Source organism: Papio anubis, chromosome 12 (assembly GCF_008728515.1).
Source record: "Papio anubis isolate 15944 chromosome 12, Panubis1.0, whole genome shotgun sequence".
Classification (NCBI taxonomy): Eukaryota; Metazoa; Chordata; class Mammalia; order Primates; family Cercopithecidae; genus Papio; species Papio anubis.
The window spans coordinates 109,206,544-109,229,071 of record NC_044987.1 but is presented as its reverse complement, the minus strand read 5'-3'; the positions used below and the strand labels follow the sequence as shown (position 1 = coordinate 109,229,071).

The following is a 22,528-nucleotide window of genomic DNA, read 5'->3' as shown; positions in this document are numbered from 1 at the left end:
ACTGAAGCATTGCCTTTAGGAGTAACACAGTGTTAAATTCCTATTATCTTCATTTTCATCAAAGTCAGTACATAAACTTGCTTTATGTGTGTTTCTGTTAAAAAGACATCTTATTTAATATATATTGTTGATTTCTTAACATTGAACTCACAGCCAAAAATGCTGTAACTCATGTCTGAAAAGCTTATCTAATACATACATTTTCTTTATAAGGCATATCGGAGCCATCTGTTGCTAGGGAACACTCGACAGAACCTCAGTTTTATGAATGGGGCCCATTTAAGCAGAAAAGTCACCACCAACAACAAAAAAGAAAAATGTGGAAAATGTACTAAATATATAAACAGAATCTGATTATATAGCATTCTAGAAGATGTAAAACCATATAGTAAAAAGATCCGTTTTTTTTTTTTTTGGCTGGGGTTCAGGGGAGAGGGGAGGGATATGAGGGATACATAGGTGAAGCACACATTTCTAGGGTAATGTAACTATTCTGTATGATAAAACCCATAGAACTTTACAGCACAGAGTGAATCAATGGATACACATTAAAATATCATTTAGGAGGTCAAGGGGTCAAAGGAAAGAATTCAAACTATGACAAGAAAATCTAACTATTATATGTATGTATGACTGTATTATAAGCATATAAAACGTCACTGAAGGAGGTGAGAAACAAGAGGGTGACTGAAATAACTTTGGGAATGAATGGAATATGTAAGACTAAAAGCAAGGAAATTGCATGTTGGCACTGTATTCTAGTTGATAAAATTATTTCCCATTGAGGTAGAGGTTAACAATTCTGACACTGCTATATATGTATACTTGGATTAAGCAATTAAGTGAATGTGTGAGGGATGGCAGGCATCTCATGCTTCTCACTGTTTGGAGCTGGAATTTACAGATAAGGAAGGCATATATACATATGTATACATATACATATATGGGTAAATATACACACAAATATTTCTTTGCCCTGTCAGCTAAGGGGGCCTAAAAGAAACAACACCCCACCAGCGATGAGCATATCTAGTGCCTAGATCTTGGTTTCTAATACCATTCTTCATTAAAAGTCACCAGGTGTTTCACGGTGAGCAGGTCTGTGCAAACCTATCCCCAAAGACCAAAGAAGCTGAGAGGCCAAACAAAGAGGCTGACAAATATGGTTTCTCAGAAAGAAACATTTAATAGGAACTTACAAACAGAAGCAATGTTTCTAGCAGCCACTAAATGGTGGCACTCACCCTCCCAAAAGTACCCTTTATATAGCAAGCATTTTTGGCAAAACATGTGTAGCTGGTCATATCGCAGACTTTCTTGTGAAACACTTGACCACTGGGGAGGTTAGATAAGCATCTTTATGAGGGGTTATCTGCACTATCAGCATTGTTTAAAGACATTGCTGCAGAATATCTTGGTATGCAGGAGTCAAACAGCAGTCATCGTGCCGGCTACACTTCAAGATGACATCACTCTTGCAATAAAACAGGCTGTTTTCCTACACTCCACCCCTTGAAACCAGCCGTTAAAATCCTACATGCCCACCTTCTGTTATAGTCCCTGGACCTAGAGGGAGGGTGCTTGATATTGCATGGCTTTAGTAGCATTGCAATGGCAATGGAAAACAGATTGGGTCCAGTGGAATTCCAAATAAGGGAGATTTGCAGGCTTGGTTGAATCATCTATACAGTCTTCATAATACCATGAAGAAGTAAAACAATGAGAAAAACATAACATTAATAATCAAAATAGTAGAAATCTAAATAAAGTAATATGATGTTTACGATATCTCTTGCCTCAATAGCCTATAAATATGGGAAGAGTGACTATCATCTGAATTTCAGGACCCATATATTCTGACAGTTTCAGTAATATGAGGATTTTGAAAATTCTAAAAGATTTTGAGATCATTTCTAATCAAGCATTTAGCTCTTACGTAAGCATTAACTGCAGCCCCAACTTTTGCAACTGATTGACCTGCACATTTTTCTGAGCACTTATTTTCCTTATGTCAGATGTAGGGAATCATGAGATGAACAAGTTTTAGTTCCTGCACTGTAGCAAATGAATTTAGGCAAAGATATGAAAGATGAAAAAACCCAATGATTATAAGACTTTTAGTGTCATGAAACTGATTATTATTTAATCTTGTTATTCTTCACATTGCTTGACTTTAAAATAGGGCAAGTTGGCCAGGCGTGGTGGCTCACACCTGTAATCCCAGCACTTTGGAAGGCTGAGGCAGGCAGATCACGAGGTCGGGAGTTCGAGACCAGCCTGACCAACATGGTGAAACTGTCTCTACTAAAAATGCAAAAAAAAAAAATTAGCTGGGTGTGGTTGCGTTTGCCTGTAATCCCAGCTACTCAAGAGGCTGAGGCATAAGAATCGCTTGAACCTGGGAGGTGGAAGTTGCAGTGAGCTGAGATTGCACCACTGCACTCCAGCCCAGGCGACAGAGTGAGACTCAGTCTCAAACAAAACAAAACAGAAACAAACAAAAAACTGGGCAAGTTATAGTCCATCTCAGAGTGTTTTTAGGACTAATTTCTTCATGTGCTTAGAAAAATGCCTGGCAGATAGAAAATGGTCATTATTATTATTATTGATAAGATGACCATTTTGGAATTTCGAGAACCATTATCAATGCCTATGAAATAACTCCATTAAGTCATTCCCTTAAATCTAACAGACTGAATTCTCACAAGTCCTCACCACTTATCATTTCTACATCCTGCTGACTTACAAATACTTCTTCATACCATGGCTTATATCTTTGCTTAATATCAAGGAGGATGGATTCCATAGTAGAGCCAAACTCAATGATACTACGAGTCTCATTTTGGTAGTTATAAGTAAAGCCAGCAACATGCATGGCCACCAATGAACCTTTTGAATCAAACACAGGGGAGCCGGAAGCCCCGAAGAAAAACTCAGTGTCATAGGTAATCACATCAGGATTGTGAACTATTTCCTGGAAACTGCTTTGAGTATACATATGGACATACTCTGGACTTTCTGCTTCTTTAGACTGAATATGTTCCTGACATTTCTTTGCTCGCTGACCCTGGGGGATCACAGCACAAGCATCAATATGCTTTTTGTCTCCATATGGATGGCCAATAATATGTATCAACCCACTAAGTGGCACAGGAGTAATTCCATTGTATAGTTCCATAGGTACTTGTTGTCCATTTTCCTTCAGTTTCAGGACAGCATAGTCAAGCTCTTCATTATGTATCTCAAACCAAGGTTCAACGAAAAAGTAGTTTGTTTCCTTTCCTTCTGGCTCTTCATAACCAAATGTCACCCTTACACATTGACCAATTATGGCTGCCCACTTACTTGGCTCTATTCCATCTCCCACAATGTAATCTATTACATGCCGACAAGTTAAAATGAACAATCCTTTAAAAACAAAGCAGGTGGCGCAACCCGTAGTTGCACTGTCCCAGAATAAGTACCCAACTGAGTCACTGCGATGTGCAAGAAGTTTCACTACTTTAATCGAAGAAGAGTTTTTTGTTACTTTCCCAAACTTTACTCTATGCAATTTAAATAATGTTTCCCCATTTTTTACTTTCATTTTTTTCTTGAAGTTTTCCTTGATTTTTTCACTTTCTCTTTTCAGACTGGGGTACTGAGCCACGATTTGTTCTCTCAACACACAGGTGTTTCTTTTCTCTGATTCAGGATTCCGAGAAGCTGCTGCACTGGGGACCACTCTTTTCTCAACCTCAACCTGAAAGTGTTTGCCTTCTAATTCATCGACTGGCTGGGTGCTTTCTAAAATGGAGTCATTGTTTTCAATGAGTTTCCAATCATCATTCTCCAGAAAGGAAAGAAATCTGCCATCCTTGCACAGAGCGTCCTTGATGGTTTCTCCTTTGAAAGCATAAACACAGAGTTTGCACCCTTTTTTGTGAAGCTTCCCACATTTAACAATCCTTCTTTTGTACTTCCCAATTCCAACTGCATGAATGTAAAATTTGACACATTCAGTCGATGCTTTGTCATGCCGGCCAAATACGTGGTTATCTTCCTTCTGCTTATTTTTACTTTGGGAAAACGTAATGACCACATGGCAGCTTTCAGGGAAACAACTGAGGGGCATTCCCAGGTTTATGTACCCTTGGATTCCTTCTGTGCCACGCACAAGCATTTCTTGGCCTTGGTGAGTTTCTATCTCTTTTCTGAGAGCCTGGAGAGTGTTGACAGCCATATATAAGCTACCATTCTCACTATGTGTGAGCTCATGTTTCATATTTTGGTTTTTCCTGTAGTTTACATCCAAGGTAACAAGTATTATCCTATTTTTGGGCATAGTCTGGTCTTCTGGATTTTTCTTAAGTGAATGGAATTCTTGAGCCTGGGTATTAGTTACGTCTCTTGGGCCTCTTCTAGACTCCATCCTCATTTGAGAAGTACTGGAATTATTCTGTTGCTTTTTAGAGACCTAAAAATAAATGTTAAGATACTTTAAAACTCTGAATGCAACCCTCGTCTTTTGTTTCTCTTTTCAGGTATGCAATTCACAAAATTCCTATGAGAAACTTGGAACTAATCTAAAAGGGCCAGTGAATAGAATTAAATCACTGCTTGACATGGGATCCAAAATGAAAGCTTAGCTTCCTATAACATCTGTCAGATGAACTCTCGATACTACTACACTAGTGTTATTTTTCTGAAAAATATGAGGGAAGAAACAAATTTTTTTCCCAGGTGCCTCTAAAACAGAGATTCTTAAAAGCTCACTAGCGGCCGGGCATGGTGGCTCACGCCTGCAATTCCAGCATTTTGGCAGGCCAAGGCAGGTGGATCACCTGAGGTCAGGAGTTCGAGACCAGCCTGACCAACATGGTGAAATCCCGTCTCCACTAAAAATACAGAAATTAGCCGGGTATGGTGGCATGCGCCTGTAGTCTCAGATACTCGGGAGGCTGAGGCTGAAGAATTGCTTGAACCTGGGAGGTGCAGGTTGCAGTGAGCCAAGATTGAGCCATTGCGCTCTAGCCTGGGCAACAAGAGTTGCTCCATCAACCCCCCCCCAAAAAAAGTCCACTAGTATTTGAAATAGTTTTATTTCAGGACTTGTTTATTATCTTCAGCTGTATAATTTTTATATTTCCTGAGGACAATGATAAATTACAGCAAAAAAATTGTTCTTGAAATACTGAATTCAGCAATAGGCTACTACAATTTATTATAAGCATGACATATTAAACAAAATCATCATTATTTAACTAATCATTTGGTTATAATATAGTTATTTGTGACATAAATACTTTGATTCACCCAGCATATAGCATGAAAAGAACTCAAATTATTTTCTCTATTACATCAACTAATCCCCAAATTTTATAAAATAAGGAGGAACAAACATGACTTATCTGTCCTTTTGATGGAGAAACTAAGGCACTGAAAGTTTTTCTTGTAGACGTCTTTTCTAGGGTCACATGATAACCAATAAATAGAGTATCAAAATTGCAATTCCTAATCCAATTATTTTTTCCATTGGACTAGTGTATATATTCTTTTTGGTAAACTTTGCATTTATGATTGTCATTTTTGTAGGGCATTATCTTAAGAAACAGGGGTGAAGGTGGGGAGTGGAATTAAATAAAGAGGATTAATCAAATAGTAGAAACTCGATGAAAAATTAGAGTGTCTGTTTCTTATGTCTAAAAAACACATTTTTCCCAAGTCATATTCATCATGGCATGGGTACCAGCAGATATGGGTCCATATGCCAGCAATGGCCCTTACTGCTACTGGGAATAACAATGCCAGGAATATTGTAAAGATTAAGTGTAGCATCATTGTATGACAATGCCTAGCACAATGACTAGCACATGTTAACATTTGTTTCTCTTCTTTATACTAATATTCCAGATCAAAAATAAATAAATAAAAGGGACTTAAGGTAATACAGATTTCCTTGGGCACACATATGAACTCTCAAAGAGCATCCCTTCAGCCTAAGGCTATCAGAAACATCTTTTCATACACCCTATTGGAGTACTATGATAAATTTCCTATTTATTAAAGTGACTCTTGGGCAGACATAGACACCTCTGAAAGGGGAAGAGGAATAGGATATAGTAATTAGCTCTGTCATGGAATAGGATAGAGAAAAACATAACTAAGTTTGCCTTAGACTTTTTAGATACTTGGATATTCTAGTTTTCCAGAACCAGGACAAAACAAAACAAGTTGAGAAATTGTAAGCTGCATACTCAAATGTTTATCATTCTTCAACTTTTTTCTTGATAAATTCAAGGAGCATTTTAGACTCAGGGAAAGATACAGTGGTTTGATATGATAACAGAGCCCAATCAGTAGAAACAGGCCCAATTACATGTCATTAAACTTAACTCCAAGTCTTCACTTCATCCCTGTCTTAAGCAACAACTCACTTGCTCCCTCTTCTCCAATAAACAAATTGAAGATTTGTCAGAATCCTTCCTGACTTCCTAACAAGGTTATGGTAAGAACAAATATATCAAAAAATTGTTTTATAAACTGTATTCAAACGTGGGTTATAATTACGATTGAATAGATCAGCCACATTTGGAATGGTATATGTTTTCATGCTATGAAATTGCATTAATTTTGGTTTATTACATAGTTTACTGTAACATACTGTATTGAAGTTTTTGTTATTCAAGAAATATTAAAATAGTTTTTCATTAAAGACTGCTTTGATATAGCTAAGATTTGTATTACAACTCCCTTCCCCTTGCTACCCCCAAAATAGAAAGGATAAAATAAGTAAGGACAATTTTAGTTATTTAACATTTCCAACACTCAAGGTAATTTCTTGGCAAGAAGAACTATAAAACCCAATGCCAAGGATAGGTAAGTCTAATATTGGTAAACAGGCTTTAGTATCCGTGGGTTCTGTATCTATGGGTTCAACCAACTGCAGATTGAAAATATTTTGGGAATAAAAACTAGTGTGCCTGAATTAAACATGCATGACTTTTTTTCTTGTCATTATTCCCTAAGCAATATAGTATATCAACATTTTACATAGCATTTACCTCTTATTAGGTAATATAAATAATCCAGAGATGATTTAAAGTATACAGGAGGATATGATACATTATATGCCAATACTATGACATGGTATGTGAATAATTTGAGCATTCATGGATTTTGGTATCCAAGGGAGATCCTGGAACAAATCCCACATGGATACCAAGGGATGACTAGATTACATAAGTAGAATTTACAGACATACCGGAGAAAAATAGTGATCGATTTTCATATTACATTTTTCATTGACTGAGTGCTTCTGTGACCTCTGCTTCTTACAGCTCATGATGGCTTGAAGATGAATGGATGGTTCAGCTGAAATACTAATTTCAAATTTTCAAGTTGGAGCAGTATCTTCAAAGCTGTCATTAATTGTACAGAGGAAAAGATTAGCTGGTGTCCTATGTCCCATCTTTCCCCTTGAGCTCCAGCCTTGCTCTCCCTGGAGATGGTACCTTAGCAAATAGATAGTTTATTCACCAACTATAATCACCTCAACAATAAAAGCTCCCTTTTCCAGAATACTGCGTGTCAGGCACTTCATGAAAATTATATTAAACACTTTATGAAAATTATCTCTAGTTGCAAATTCCTATAGATACTATGCAAATTAGGTATATTTACACTTTGCTGATGAGGAAAGTATAGCTTAGAGAAGGTAGATGAGCTGCCCAAGGCCAGAGCTATGTGGCAGAGATGGAATTCAAATGCAGGTATAAATAAAATAATAATTTTCAGTTGGAAATTTCAAAAAGGTGTTCTACTTACATTGATGTTAAAATCTGGTCTCCATTTAAGATGAAGACGGCAAGGGAAGATAAAATTACAGGGAAGTGGTGAGGAAAGAGCTGATGAAAGAAACTTGGAATGAGATTTTAAAAAGAAATCTGGGGCCGGGCGCGGTGGCTCACGCCTGTAATCCCAGCACTTTGGGAGGCCGAGACGGGCGGATCACGAGGTCAGGAGATTGAGACCATGCTGGCTAACACCGTGAAACCCCATGTCTACTAAAAAAAAAAAGTACAAAAATTAGCCGGGCGCAGTGGCGGGCGCCTGTAGTCCCAGTTATACCGGAGGCTGAGGCAGGAGAATGGCTTGAACCTGGGAGGCGGAGCTTGCAGTGAGTGGAGATCGTACCACTGCACTCCAGCCTGGACAGAGCGAGACTCTGTCTCAAAAAAAAAAAAAAAAAAAAAGAAATCTGGAAATTGTGCCAGGTATGATAGTCAGAAACCTTAGGTTGCTGCTTTAGATTTTTTGTTTAAAGAGGTATTTTTCCTTCTATCTCTCCTCTGATGTCTCCCTAGAAGAGGATGAACAAACTTTAAATAAAATAGTGACATCTTCAATAGTAATAAATACCGCTAGAAAAACAAATACCATTGAGGGCAGCAGCCGTGTCTGTCCTTAGTACCTCAATATCTAAAAACTATGTCTGAGACATGTCAGGCCCTTGAAAAAGATACATTTCTAAAGGTACATTCAATAAACAAATGGAATAGGCATACAGTGTACTATGCCCTTTTCTAAATGCTTTTCATCAACTACCTCATGTAATTCTTACAACCCTATGAGATAGGTACTATCATCTCATTTTACTGGCAAAGAGCTGGAACACCCAGGGAGCTTAAACTTCTACTCAAGGTCATACAACTCAGAGAATATACTTTCAAGACTTTTTATTATGAAAAATTTATTAGAGAAAAAAATGAGAGAATGGTATAATGAACCTGTACATACCTATCACATAGTTAACAATTGTTCATTTTTGCCAACTTATATAACAGTGAAACAGTAAAAGAACTAACATAACTAACTCTATTTTTGTTCACGGGGCCTTTACCCATTCATGCATGGAGGGGAGGTTAATTTTAGAGCAGTGAGATAATATGCAAAAACACGTAGTTTTAAAAACTAACTCTGGGATTAAAGGGAAAGTATGTAAACAACTACACATCGTTAAAAATTTATGGGAGGGTTGTGATGTGGAGAATAAATATAATCTTTAGATAACTTCCATTTGACAAGAAATACAGGGGCTAGAACATAAACAACAACATGTAGAAGCAGCTCAGGAAATCAACATGCTATAGAGACAACTTATCTGTTCTCTTCAACAAATGAATGCTTGGGCTCACTGGAACATCAGGACAAAGACATTCCCAACCTTCTTGGACCCCTGACGGTGCTCAGATGTCTGCAGTCAATGGTCACTTCTTGATTGTAAATCCCTTCTCTTCCCCATGCCCTTAACATAAAGAGCCTGAAACTTGTACTCACTTAAGAGGGTACTTTGGGATGCTAGTCTGCCAACTTTTCAGTTTGCTGGCTCTCTGATGGAACCTGCTTTTCCTCCCACCAACTCTCATCTCTGATGTTTGGCTTTGAGGTGTGAGTTGCTGAACTTGGGTTTGGCTACCCTTACACCATCCTTTTATTTTACTAGATGATTTATGTTACAGCTAGAAACATCATGACATTTAAACGCTAATGGTCACTTCCCATCTCTAAAAATTACGTACTTTTTCTTATATAATCACAATACTGATTTATTCATACTAGGATCTAACTGAAGTACACAATTTCCTTTATATGTCTTATACAGCTCTTTTGTTCTAGAAAAAGCATTGATTTGTTGAAGAGAACAGAGAAATTATCTCTAGAGAATGTTCACCTCCTGGGTTGCTTCCTCATGTCATTGTTCATCTAGCCCCTGTATTTCTTGTCAAATGGAAGTTATCTAAAGGCTACGTTTACTCTCGTAACCATTCCACTACGGAGCAAGAGTCCTGGCTTTCTAGTTTACTGTCAATCAATGACTAAGGAAATTCATTTAGCCTTTCTGTGCCTCAATTTCTTGTTTGTAAAAAGAAGCAATGATTCTAAATGAGATAATGAATATGGAAGTGCTAAAATAATGTTAGACCTTATAAGACCGTCTGAGTTCAAATATCAGGTAGCCACTTCCTAGCTGCATGACCTTGGGCATATTAATTAACTATTCTTCCTTCATTTTCCTCACCCTAAGATGGGAATCAACCTTGTTATGAAGATTAAGAAATACATTGTGGTCTGGGCACGGTAGCTCATGCCTATAATCCCAGCACTTTGGGAGGCCAAGGCTGATGAATCACTTGAGGTCAGGAGTTTGAGACCAGGTTGGCCAACCTGGTGAAAACCTGTCTCCACTAAGAATTTAAAACTAGCTGGGCATGGTGGTGGGTGCCTGTAATCCCAGCTACTTGGGAGGCTGAGGCAGGAGAATGGCTTGTACCTGGGGGGCAGAGGTTGCAGTGGGCTGAGATCATACCACTGCCCTCCAGCCTGACCAACAGAGCAAGATGCCATCTCTCTCTCTCTCTCTCTCTCACATACACACTATATATATATACACATATATATATGCAATCTATCTATACATAGTATGTGTGTGTATATATGTATATAAAGAGAGAGCATGCAAAGCCTTTAAAACGCTGCCTGTAATAGGTTGCCCAGTAAATAATCAATAAAAAGGTGATGTAAATGTTATCAATATCAATACACTCACTACAGGGGTACTTTTTAAACAGCAGAGAACCTAGGAAAACAAAAATAGAAAATATATAATTGCGGAACTGGTCTATGTTGCAACATCCTTAAATGCAAGAACTTGTTGCCCAACTATTAAGAAAATCTAGGGATTCACTGTGTCTGTTTATGAAGTCTCATCTTATGAAGTCTGAGAGAGGATCCAGCTGCTTTAGGAGTGATTAATAGACACAGACTAAAAAGAAAATAAAATGGGCAGAAAGAAACATGAATTTTGCATGTACATGAGCAATCACAGTGGAAAGGGGCAAGAGGTTAAGAAAACACTCCAATATCCTCTCTTTCCTACATTGTTTCCAGTATCCAGGATGAATCAGATTATATCAAAATATAAAGAACTCTTAGCTATCCTATACCAACCCTTGTTTTATACTTGAGGTCAGGGTTCTACTTACCTAAATGACTTGCTTGGCTTCCTACAGCAAAGGGATAAAGCAGTGCGGCCTGGGGCCCATGTCCAGCCCACCTGACAGCTCCCCTTAGGAATTTCTCTCTCAATCTCTCCTTCCTTCCCTCTCTTCTTCCCCCTCTCTGCCGCCCTCCCTCTCCTCCCCTCCTTCACTCTCCCTCTCTTCCTGCTTCTCCCCACCCCAACCCCCACTTTCTGCCTTTCCAGGGGCAAGGGCAGGAGTCGAGGCCAACTCTAAGCCTCTTCCAATCTTACCACGCCGCCCCGCTCCCTCCCCCCGACCCCGCACACAAGGGGACTTACAGCACCACCAAAATAAAACTTGTGTCCTCCCGGCTCCCCAGATGGGTGGCGCTGTCAGTCCCTGACTTCCGGGCACCCAGCTCCCTCCCCTCCCAGTCGGGACTCGAGCCCGCTGCGGCCGCGCCGTACCCCGTGGAGCACCCCAGCGCTCTATGTGCTCTCTCACTGCGCGCCTCGCCAGCACTGGGCCTGGAATCCAGCGCTCAGTGCACGTCCCGCTCGCATTTGAGGAAGCAAAGACTCCAGAGCTCCAGCTCGGCGGGAAACGGAGCAGGTGGGACTAGGGGTTTGAATCGCCAGCCTTTTAAGGTTGTCTGCGAACCAATTGGTTACTTTCTTTCACTTTTAAATCAGCCGTGCCTCTTCCGCCTAAACCTCCCACGCACCTCTCCCCTCTTCTGTCTCTCCTTTCTTTTGCTTCTATGGACCACTGGAAAAGCGGGGAGACTGGCCGTTCGGGGGCCTCAGGTAGCTGCAGCGTGCAGTACTTGACGCTGTGTTTATATCAGCCAGCACTGCCAGTCTGAAACAAAACTTTCTGAACTTCCTAATCCCCAGAGCCAGCGTGAGAAGCAGACTTGAGCCTGTTCTCTTCCCTTGAACTTTTCTTTTCCACGAGTACAACAAAAAACAACTCACCTGGGAAATGGCTTGTCTGGCCGATGGACTGAAAGATACTGGAGTTTGTCTTTCTCTTTAGACAGCAACTCACCTACTTCGGAAGCCGATTGGCTGCGGTGGGGATACCTGGTGGCATGCAAAAAAAGAGTGGTTGGAAAGGCAAGGCCGAGGGAGCGCGCCCATCCTACGCATCCACAGCGCCCCTCCTTGACGCCGCAAGCAGGACCCTGTCTCACTGACCTCGCTGCCCACGGCGGTCCTTGCCTCCTTCTATTCTCCGGGTTTCCCCAGTCCCGAGTATTGGAAAGCGTGAACGAAAGCGAACGCGTCCTAGTCGCGGGTAGGTTGGCCTGGGCGGGGCTGCAGAGGGAGCAGGAAATGAAAACTCAGATGTGGGAGGAGCTGGGACGTTGGCGGCAGAGCCACTGTAGCAGCTTGAGTCTCGCGCGCGCGGGAAGCGGAGGTGGAAGTCGGCGCGCAAGAATGTGCCTGTCCTCGCCTGTACATCATGGCTGGGGAGGAGGCGCGGAGGCACCAGGCTGGGGTCTGCAGCGCGCCATCTGCTGCAGCCCACAGGAGGCGCTGAGACTAGTTGGGTAAGTGGGGACATTCAGGTTTCCCAGGGGGCGGCATCCCCAGCAGATGGGATAGGCCTGGACACTCGGACAAAATCACTAAGAAGCCGCGGATGCAGGAAGAGTAAACGTCCTTGTCATAAATCGATTCTCTAAACGTTCATCAATATGTGGAGACGTTTATGATAGTGATGAAGAAGATGATATGGGCTCTAGGAATATGCATCTGAAAGCTGATGATCAAAGAAGACTGGAGAGGGTTTTCAAGGCAGCGTGCTATTTAAGAACCTGCATTCTGGGTAGATGTGTTTTGGAGAAGGTGACTACAGTCACAAAGGGGACGACTTTTATGCAATCGACAGAGGACTATATGATGTATATAAACAGATAGGGTTGAGTGGTGTGTTGGTAACTACAAAACGCGTGGGAATTTGGAGGAAGGAACTGGCGTTAAATGCATGCACAATACACCAAGGGAAGCTAAAATTACTGCTTCATCTCCTGTGGGTTCTTTGGGGTTTGGATAGAGTAAACTTAAAACATTTGAATGCTGACTTTTTCTGTGATACTCACTTTTGGAATCTGTGCATTCCTACATTCAGAAAGGGTAATCACAGCTAGTACCCAGCATCCAAACAATGGCAGCCAAGAGTTCTACTCTGGAGACAATTTTCGTTCTTTCTTTCTTTCCTTCTTTCATTCCTTCCTTCTTTCTCTTTCTCTTTTTTCTTTTATTCTTCCTTCCTTCCATCCTTCTTCTCTTTCTTTTTCTTTCTCTCTCTCTTTCTTTCTTTCTTTCTTTCTTTCTTTCTTTCTTTCTTTCTTTCTTTCTTTCTTTCTCTCTTTCTCTCTTTCTCTCCCTTCCTTCCTTCTTTCTTCTCTTTTTTCTTTTCTGTTTCTCTCTCAATTTTCTCCCTCCCTCCTTCCTTCCTTTCTTCCTTCTTTCTCTTTTGCCTGTTTTACATTTCAATGTGTAAGCAAATGGTGATTAAAGGAAAATAGGCTTAAAATATTCTAAAACAAGGGTGTTAACAATTGAATATACTGATAAAATTTGTTTCCAAAAGGAAGGGTTATATACTAGGTGAGAGTGTAAATTAGTTCAACCATTGTGGAAAACAGTGTGGCAATTCCTCAAAGATTTAAAAAGAGAACTACCATTCAACCCAGCAATCCCATGACTGGGTATGCACCCAAAGGAATATAAATAATTCTTTCAACACATGAACACATATGTTCCTTGCAGCACTGTTCACAATAGCAAAGAATCAACCTAAATGCCTGTCAATGGTAGACTGGATAAAGAAAACTCAGTATACCATTGAATACTACACAGCCATAACAAATAATGAGATCATGTCCTATACAGGGACATGGATGGAGCTAGAGGCCATTATTCTTGGCAAACTAATGCAGGAACAGAAATCAAATACTGCATAGTATCACTTATAAGTGGGAGCTAAATGATGAGAACACATGGACACACAGAGGGGAACAACAGATGCTGGGGCCTATCGGAGGGTGGAGGATGGGAGGAGGGAGAGGATCAGGAAAAATAACTAACGGGTACTAGGCTTCATACCTTGGTGGTGAAATAATCTGTACATCAAACCCCCATGACATGAGTTTACCTATATAACAGACCTGCACATGTACCCCTAAACTTAAAAGTAAAGTTTTTAAAAAAGTTTTCAATCTACGAAGTTGAGATTTACTAGAAAGGTTATTCAAATGATTTTGATATATTAAAATATTAGTGCACAAGGAAATAATAAAAAGTTATTATTATAGAAGATATAAAACATGTTCCTCTACCTAATATCTGTGCAACTAAACCTACTATGTACCAAGATATTTATCAACATTCTTTCTGAAATTTTTGTCATTTTGTATAATTTTAATCATATTTCTTTTAGAAACGTTTATGGCATGATAAGTTATGTGTTGGCTTACTGCGGAAAGGGCATAAAATAACAATTCGTAAACTTTATATATATTTGCAATGAAATACATTTTGGCTTTAGGCAATAGGAACATAACCTTTTTTTGGATAAAAGATTATTGTCACATTTTTTCTTCATTATCTGACATCTTTGTCATTTTCTTAACGTATATTACTAATTACAGTTCCCTACATTTCCAAAAACAAGTCTAATATTGACATTTATTTCTCTGTAGCAAACTTTGGCTATTGTTTTTTGTACTAATTTCCGGCAAACATGAAGTATTAATTTCAGTTACAAAATATAGCTTAGTAAGATCTAAACCAAATAAAATTCACATTCTAAAGTCTACAAACAAGTTTTAAAAAGGTACTTTGGCCATTAAACTTATTTATTAAATTTAACTTTCGTCTTCTAAGGACCAGAGTTCTTACAATTACTGTGCTCCTATTCTATAATCATAGCCTGGGTTCGTTGTCAGTGCTTCATTAAACGGGCTATTTTTTCTTTCTTTTTTTTTTTGGGAGACAGAGTCTCACTATGTCGCCCAGGCTGGAGTGAAGTGGCACAATCTTGGCTTTCACCTCCATCTCTCAAGTTCAGGTGATTCTCATGCCTCAGCCACTTGAGTAGCTGGGACTACAGGATTTCGCCATATTGCCCAGGCTGGTCTCGAACTCCTGAGCTCAGGCAGCCCACCCACCTTGGCCTCCCAAAGTGCTAGGATTACAGGCCTGAACCACCGCACCCAGCCAATTTCTTAATTCTTAGACTAAATCTACAGGGGACACACTTCTTCCAACATTAGCTGCAAAGGGTTTTTTTCCTTCACACTTAAGTCACAGTCAGTTAGTAGTTTTTTGTTTTTGTTTTTGTTTCTGGTTTTTTTTTTTTTTTTCCTGTATTTTTGTTTCCTTGTTTGTTTGCTTTTATTTGGGAAAACGCCTTTTTTGATAGTAAGAAATTACTTTTTACAATGTGAGGTCAAAAACAGCATGGGGTGATTTTTCTTCCACACCTATACACACCTTTTTATTCCTGCCTCTTGCTGTAAATAGTTGCACAGTTAAAAGCAGAATGGACTTAACGGAGTATCATTTATATTTATAATTGCTGTATTTGTAATTCTGCTAGAAATGAATTCTGTTATAATCAAAGGTTACACTGTTATCTGAATTCTTGAAAAATATGTAAAAATAATGCTCTTTTGACTTTTCATAGGTTTATAGTCTATAAACACTAATTTTAATCAATAATTCATATCATTTATGATTAATTTTATTACAAGAAACAGATAATAATAGACGTAGGCCTAATAATTTTGTGACAGCTGGTGTGTTTGGAGTATTTGCTATCACCCTTAAATATGATACCCTGGCTGGAAAATATTAATTTGATAATGTACCTTTAAGAAATTATATAAAATATGTAAAAGCATAACCTTATGCACATTTTTAAAGCAAGGCCTTCTTGTAGGAAAAATATTACATCACGCATGAAGATGTTTTGTTTTCTATTATTATTTGAATTTATTTTAAAAGCCATTACTGCTCTGTATATATGTGTGTGTATATATGTATACATATATGTATACATATACATATATATACACACGCATATGTATGAAACCAAAAATTCCAGGTTCATCATGTTCTACACAGATTTCCTTTTTTGTTGCCCTAACTTATTCTTAATCATTGAAAGCACTGAAAATCAATACCTGTTTGATAAATCAAGATGCGTGATCAAGGTAAAAATGCCATAGTTATTATATATAAAACTTTCTTATCATTACTTTTGTAGTAACTTTTAAAAGGGGTGGTGGTGGTGTGGGATACCTTGGCAAAGTCCAACTTGGCTGCTTGACTGCTTTCACTGGCCTGGCTAACACTTACGTCTGCCCAGGGAAGGAGCAGGTAGTGTGTAGAGGGAAATGACCTCTGCTGCCATACTGCTTTGAGTTCCTCTCTGAGTTTGGCATTTACATGTGTCTGTTTCATTTAATACTCTCAGTAACCCTGTGGGGAAGGTGAGGTTATCTTCACCATTTCACAACAAGCTTTAGCAAATAATTGTGCAGAAACATCCTTATGAGCGTTTGTACTCCCATCTGAAACTAGAAGCCAAACTTATTCTATTGAATGATGACTGCCTCTCATATCTAACTGCAAAAAGGCACAGTTGCTTACTCCTTCCTACTTTACTGCTTTTTCATTCATCCAATCATCTATTCAAGGTATAAATTTCTGGTGGCAATTTACAAGATCTGGTGCCAGATTCTATGAAGGGTAAAATGTTGAGTCCTGCCCTCAAATAGGGAAGACAGAGAAGGTACACAAATAATATCATTTCCACAGTGGTTTCATTCATTTAAGAGACATGTTAATTACTACTTTGTGCCAGGTGTTGTACTGAATATTGGGGAACAGAGGTGAATGAATATGATTCTCACATTCGTGGACCCAGAGCAGTTTAATGCAATATTGTATCTAAGCCTAGTGCTTTACCAGGTCACATCTCATAGCCTATCCAATATATTAAAATGCACACACATTCTACGTTAAATACACGTGTTTGCTGTTTAATCTAGTTTGAAGTACTTGAAGAATTGGAAGAACCAGTCGCCGAGTGTGGAAAATTGTTCTCAGATCTTCCCCCTTCCCTGTACACACACCGGTTGCCTGGTGAGTTTGCAGTTCCTCCCCACCCCATCAATGTTGGGCTTTGGGCAGTAGAGTGTAGACAGAACTAACACTGTGCTGAGCTCGACATTGGAAGCCACTTCATCTTTCTGTTTGCCTCTGTTCTGGTTCTGTCATTGCGTGTAAAGAACATGCCCCCGCTAATACTGTCTCATAGAGGGCATGAGGCTAAATGAGGTAGCCTATGGGATGGTCGTAGAGATGTACCTGGCACGAATGCTCCGGAAATGGCATGGCGCCTTTGCCATTATTACTTCTGTTACTACTACCATGTTACTCTGTTTTGATGTATACTTGTCTAGATGGTTGTGCATGATTTTTAGGTTTTGGATAAATATTACCAAATTACTCAACCACTAGCAGGAAAAGGTGATGTTCATTTCAACTTGAGGTCAAAAGTGTTGCGAGATCGGGATTCCTAGGAGCCAGGTCATAGACTCCAGCTCAGTCCAAGACCTGGAAGGCAAAGAACCTCTACGAGGGTAATGCCCTCATAAGGACTCTCCGTTTGGACTCTTAAGGGGGTGTCCGCCCCATCAAAACTCCAGAGGCTGCTAGCCTTCCTCCTTCCAGAAAAGGAAATAACCACCGCGCCCGTCCTAGCTGTGGCCGGAGGTTCAAGCGCCCGGGCTGCAGGGACTAGTAGGGGCGCGCGATCTGTAGTGGCCTCCGTCTTCCTTGTACCGCAGGACGCAGAAACCCGCCCCGCTTTCCTCCAGACCTCACCGCCCGAAAGACCCTCCAAGACCCCCTCGAGGCGCCCGCAGTGCTCCTTAATTCGCAGCTCCACAGAATGAGACCAGCGTGGCAGCTCCCCTTCAGGACAGCTCCCGTGAGAGGTGAGAGCAGCCCCTAAAACTCAAGCAGGAAAAGCATTTCTTCCTAACCGGGGTTGAGAGTGCCGCGCGCTGCCAGCAGATGGCGACAGAGGATGAGCCTGCGGAAAGCTGGTAAGGGGAAGGCGGAGCCGAGGCGAGGACCGACATCCCTCATGCCAACGGCAGCACGGCGTGGACCTGGTTTACCCAGTCCTCAGTTCTGTAGGACAGAGCTTGAGCCTTCTGGGAAACCGCATTTCCCCGACTGAGTGTTGGGGAAGCTGGAGTGGTTAGTGGGGGTGTCAGGTTGGGAAGCTGAACGTTCACTTCCTTGTGCTCCTCTGAGAACCATCTGTTGGTCTAAAGATGCTAGAACTGAGGCTGGTGAGCCCCTTGGGGCCACCTCAAGGGCTAACAAGATCTCAAACGTTTTCTCTCCGTCCCTTGTGGTATCCTGGATTATTGTGAAAATGTATAGGGATTCCTGGGGAAGGCTTAAGGATTAAAATATAAAATATATAGGTTTAAATATAAATAACTTTATATATATATATAAATTTTTTCTTATAAACCAATATACAGTAGGAAGTTTAATTCCTTAACTTTCGTTTTTCTCCCTAGCCTTTTTATAGCCAACAAGAGCAAAAGCACACTGCAATTTCTAAACCAATTGCAGGCGTTTCTGTTCCTTGAAGCCTGGGAATTAATTTATATGCTCAGTCCCTTTTCCCTTAGCTGGCCATTGAAGAAATTGAACCACAGGATTGGACTGTCCAGAATCATTAGCCAGAGTTCATTTTGAGTGGATGTCTTTTACTTCTTCAACACTGTAACCAACCTTTACCAAAAGCAAAAACAAAACAAAAAACTGCAGAAACCAGTGAGTTCTGTTCACAAAGAATGGCCTACTAAAAAATACAAAAAACTAGCCGGGCGAGGTGGCGGGCACCTGTAGTCCCAGCTACTCGGGAGGCTGAGGCAGGAGAATGGCGTGAATCCGGGAGGCGGAGCTTGCAGTGAGCTGAGATCCGGCCACTGCACTCCAGCCTGGGCGACAGAGCGAGACCTCCTCTCAAAAAAAAAAAAAAAAAAAAAAAATTTAATTCAGTCTTTTTGGAGGAAATTTTCGTGCATGCCAGATATAGTGTTAAGCATTGGGATTGCCAAGATGAATCTAACATTGTCCTCACCATCCATTAAGTCACAATCTAGTAGATGAGTAAAAGTAAAAAAATTTAAAAACAGAGTTATAAACATAATACCGAAGTGAACAGGCTGCAGTGGTAGCACAGAGAGGGCTTCAGGGATGCTGTCACAGAGGTGGTAACATTTGAGATATAGATTCCAAATTCAGATGTGTTTGCTGTTGCAAAATTCCAGGGTCTATGTGCCCAGTTCCTGAACATTCCAGTGATAATTTTTACCTAAAATTTAGGTGGCAAATGAATCGTATTATAACCACTCGGAACCACTGTGTTTCTGGTTCGTCTTGTGAAACCCATCGTTGGTTCAGAGGGATGGAGGCAGAGGTCATACAGCAGGTAAGCTCAAGCAGTGATATATGACAGGGCTTTCAGAATTGGGGCGGTGAAGAGCAGGCTTTATTTGCATGCTATTTAAAAACAAGTTTTCAAAACTGATTTATCCTGTAAAACACTTACATGAATAACTCAGTGGAGATTTATTTGCAATAGTAGGATCAGGTGATATGAAATCTTTAGTGTGTGTGGTTGTAGCAGGAGTAGTATTGGGTTCCAGCATTTAATAAGAGGACCCATGGTTTTATGAAAATATCTGAAGGTATTATTTTGGTTAAAGTTATACCTCACTTTTGGTTGTACAGTTGTTTCTTTTAGTTACAATACAATCTAAAACAGGAAATGTCAATTCACGTGGTCTGGTAGAGAAAGAATGACTCTAATGCTCTACTATTCAGGTAGTAATGAAGAAAGAAGGGTGATCACTTCAATGAGCTCTGTAAGCCCTTGAATAGGCTTATAGGCAAATACTTATAGTTAAAATATTTAACTTCCATTTTAGTATTGGATAGAATACTGTCACATTTTTGTCATTAAATCTACATTTCTACCATCTTTCTTGATTGATTTTGCCAATAAAAGTTCCTTACCTTTTTCTAAAAGTCAAAGATTGACATTCATTTTTCTGTAGCAAATTTTGTCTTGTAGAAAAAATTAGAAGCCCAGGATAATATAACCTTTCTCCAAAGAGACTTTACCATTAATTTTTGCAAGCGACTGGGTGGGGGTCACTCATAGTCCTAGATTACATTAACCTAATCACGATTGAGGTGACTTAAAATTGACTTGTGTCCCTGTGAAGGCTGAGATATTTCTGGAACATTTTTGTTCTTTGGGTACTGCAACTTTTTACCCATCCAAAATCCTGTGGTATTTACTAGGTTTCCTACTACTTGACAGGCTTTAAACTCTAACTTTTTCCTCCCTCAGCTTCATGATTCGAACTCAAATGTCTGGTCAGCTACTCAGCCATCTCTTCCAAGCTGTCAGGTTTCCCTAAAGTAAGAGCCACACTGATATGGTTTGGCTCTGTGTCCCCACCCAAATCTCATCTTGAATTTTAATCCCCATAACCCCCAAGTGTCGAGGGAGGAATCTGGTGGGAGGTGATTGGATCATGGGGGCAGTTTGGCCCATGCTGTTCTCGTGATAGTGAGTGAGTTCTCAGAAGATCTGATGGTTTTATAAGGAGCTATTCCCACTACACTTTTATCTCTCCTGCCACCCTGTGAGGTAGGACATATTTTCTTCCCCTAATTCCATGATCGTAAGTTTCCTGAGGCCCCCCAGTCATGCGGAACTGTGAATGAATTAAACCTTTCCTTTATAAATTACCCAGTTTCATGTATTTCTTTGTAGCAGTGTAAAAACAGACTAATACAGGAAATTGGTACCAGGAGTTTGGGGCACTGCCACAAAGATACTTAAAAATGTGGAAACCACTTTGGAACTGAATAACAGGAAGAGGTTGGAACAGTTTGGAGGTCTCAGAAGATAGGAAGATGTGGGAAAGTGTGGAACTTCCTAGAGAATGGTTTTGCTGAATGGTTTTGATCAAGATACTGAGAGTGATATGGACAATGAAGTACAGGCTGAGGTGTTCTCATGTGGAGATGAGGAACTTATTTGAAACTGGAGCAAAGGTCACTCTTGCTATGCTTTAGCAAAGAGACTGGAGGCATTTTACCCCTGAACTAGAGATCTGTGGAATTTTGAACTTTTATTAGTCCATTTTCATACTGCTACGAGGAAGTACATGAGACTGAGTAATTTATAAAGAAAAAGAGGTTTAATGTACTCACAGTTCCACATGGCTGGGGAGGCCTCACAATCATGGTGGAAGGTGAAGGAGGAGCAAAGCCATGTCTTACATGGTGGCAGTCAACAGAGCATGTGCAGGGGAACTGCCCTTTATAAAACCATCAGATCTTGTGAGACTTATTCACTATCAAAAGAACAGCACATTCCCCCCACCCCGTGATTCAATTACCTCCCACTGGGTCCCTCCCAGGACACATGGGGATTATGGGAGCTACAATTCAAGATGAGATTTGGGTGGGGACACAGCCAAACCATATCATTCCACCCCTGGTCCCTCTCAAATCTCGTGTTCTTAAAATTTGAAACATAATCATCCCCTTCCAACGGTCTCCCAAAGTCTTAACTAATTGCAGCATAACACAAAAGTCCAAGTCCAGAGTCTCATCTGAGACAAGGCAAGTCCCTTCCACCTATGAGCCTGTAAAATCAAAAGCAAGTCAGTTACTTACTAGATATAATAGGGGTACAGGCTTTGGGAAAATATACCCATTCCAAATGGGATAAATTGCCAAAACAAAGGGGCTACAGGCCCCATGGAAGTCCAAAATCCAGCAGGGCAGTCAAATCTTAAAGCTCCAAAATGAGCTTTGACTACATGTCTCACATCCAGGTCACACTGATGCAAGAGTTGGGTTCCCATGGTCCTGGGCAGGTCTGCCCCTGTGGCTTCGCAGGGTACAGTCCCCCTCCTGGCTGCTTTCATGGGCTGGCATGAAAATGGACATTGGGCAAACTTATAATCTGGTATGAAGCCTTTCTAGGAGCATGGTGCAAGCTGTTGGTGGATTTACCATTCTGGCGTTTGGAGGATGGTGGCCCTCTTCTCATAGCTACACTAGGCAGTGTCTCACGGGGGACTCTCTGTGGGGGCCTCACACCCCACATTTCCCTTCTGCACTGCCCTAGCAGAGGTTCTCCATGATGGCTCCACCCCTGCAGCAAACTTCTGCCTGCACATCCAGGCATTTCCATACATACTGTGAAATCTAGGTGAAGGTTCCCAAACCCCAATTCTTGTTTTTTTTTTTTTTGTTTTTTTTTTGAGACGGGGTCTCACTCTGTCACCCAGGCTGGAGTGCAGTGGCCGGATCTCAGCTCACTGCAAGCTCCGCCTCCCGGGTTCACGCCATTCTCCTGCCTCAGCCTCCCGATTAGCTGGGACTACAGGC

General features: G+C 40.5%; 1 protein-coding gene across 7 annotated transcripts; it reads right to left on the bottom strand.

The window, feature by feature from the left end:
* Positions 1-1,163: 1,163 nt before the first annotated feature.
* FAM111A (family with sequence similarity 111 member A) lies at positions 1,164-12,088 on the bottom strand. 7 transcript variants are annotated; one of them, XM_031653597.1, is made up of 3 exons: positions 11,981-12,088; positions 7,244-7,400; positions 1,164-4,456 (listed from the first exon to the last, which is right to left on the bottom strand). In XM_031653597.1, exons 2-3 carry the CDS (start codon positions 7,322-7,324, stop codon positions 2,702-2,704), a joined length of 1,836 nt encoding a protein of 611 aa, XP_031509457.1. In that variant the 5' UTR covers positions 7,325-7,400; positions 11,981-12,088; the 3' UTR covers positions 1,164-2,701. The 7 variants fall into 7 exon arrangements, with proteins under 7 accessions (XP_031509457.1, XP_031509458.1, XP_021781404.1 ...); XM_031653598.1 differs by having other exon boundaries at positions 7,244-7,361; positions 11,981-12,082; XM_021925712.2 differs by lacking the exon at positions 11,981-12,088 and adding an exon at positions 11,471-11,582.
* Positions 12,089-22,528: the final 10,440 nt, after the last annotated feature.